At 44.6% G+C, this 719-nt stretch overlaps 1 protein-coding gene across 1 annotated transcript; it reads left to right on the top strand.

Annotated features, from left to right (window-relative positions):
* Nucleotides 1-138: 138 nt before the first annotated feature.
* Tsp_15516 (hypothetical protein) lies at nt 139-640 on the top strand. The gene is made up of 2 exons (XM_003366295.1): nt 139-261; nt 332-640. Exons 1-2 carry the CDS (start codon nt 139-141, stop codon nt 638-640), a joined length of 432 nt encoding a protein of 143 aa, XP_003366343.1.
* The last annotated feature ends 79 nt before the right edge of the window (nt 641-719 follow it).

The following is a 719-nucleotide window of genomic DNA, read 5'->3' as shown; positions in this document are numbered from 1 at the left end:
AATGAGAAATGAAACTAAATGTGCAAAATGGTTATATAAAATGAAATCAAAAGCGTCCATTTCATTTTCGTTTGCTGTTGGATTTGCGATCAGTGCTTTTTCGTTCGAGTTTTTCAAATCATTTTCTTTCTGTTCCCTATGGCTAATGTACCTGAGTTGCATCTTGTGCAAAATCGTTGCGGTGGTACGTCCCTTTTTCATGAAGGCAGGGCATGCAGATTAAAACGTGCCGGCAGTCAGAAATATTGGAGGTGCTCGCAAGTATGTGCTAAATGTACAGTATGTTCCCTTAATTATTAAGGATTAGTTTATTTTGTTACAGGATAAATAGGGTTGTGGTGGTGCTGTATGGACCAACCTTGATGTGACAACGGTGATCAAGCGGAATGATTACATCGAAAGCTGCCCGGTGGATGAACACTTGGCGTACAAAATGGAAAAGAGGGCGGCTTTGACAAAGCGCAGCGCGGAAGAAACAAAGCCCATCCCGGCCATTTATGACGAGGAAGCTTCCGCCGCGTCCGCCGAGCCATCAATATCTGGCCATTTTCCTCTCTTTGGACGGCTAAGGGCCGCGATGTATGGCCACCGGGCGAAGCGCTTCCCCAGACTTCCTGAACACCGGCATGATGGCATGTAATACCAGATCAGTTTAAAACAACGAAGTCTGGAGAAGACTTTTTATTGTGCCAAAGTAACTGCAGGCATATACTGGTATT

The sequence above is a fragment of the Trichinella spiralis genome (genome assembly GCF_000181795.1).
Source record: "Trichinella spiralis strain ISS 195 chromosome Unknown Scfld6218, whole genome shotgun sequence".
In the NCBI taxonomy this organism is placed as follows: domain Eukaryota; kingdom Metazoa; phylum Nematoda; class Enoplea; order Trichinellida; family Trichinellidae; genus Trichinella; species Trichinella spiralis.
The sequence above is the reverse complement of the archived record's forward strand: the minus strand, read 5'-3'. Positions and strand labels throughout refer to the sequence as shown.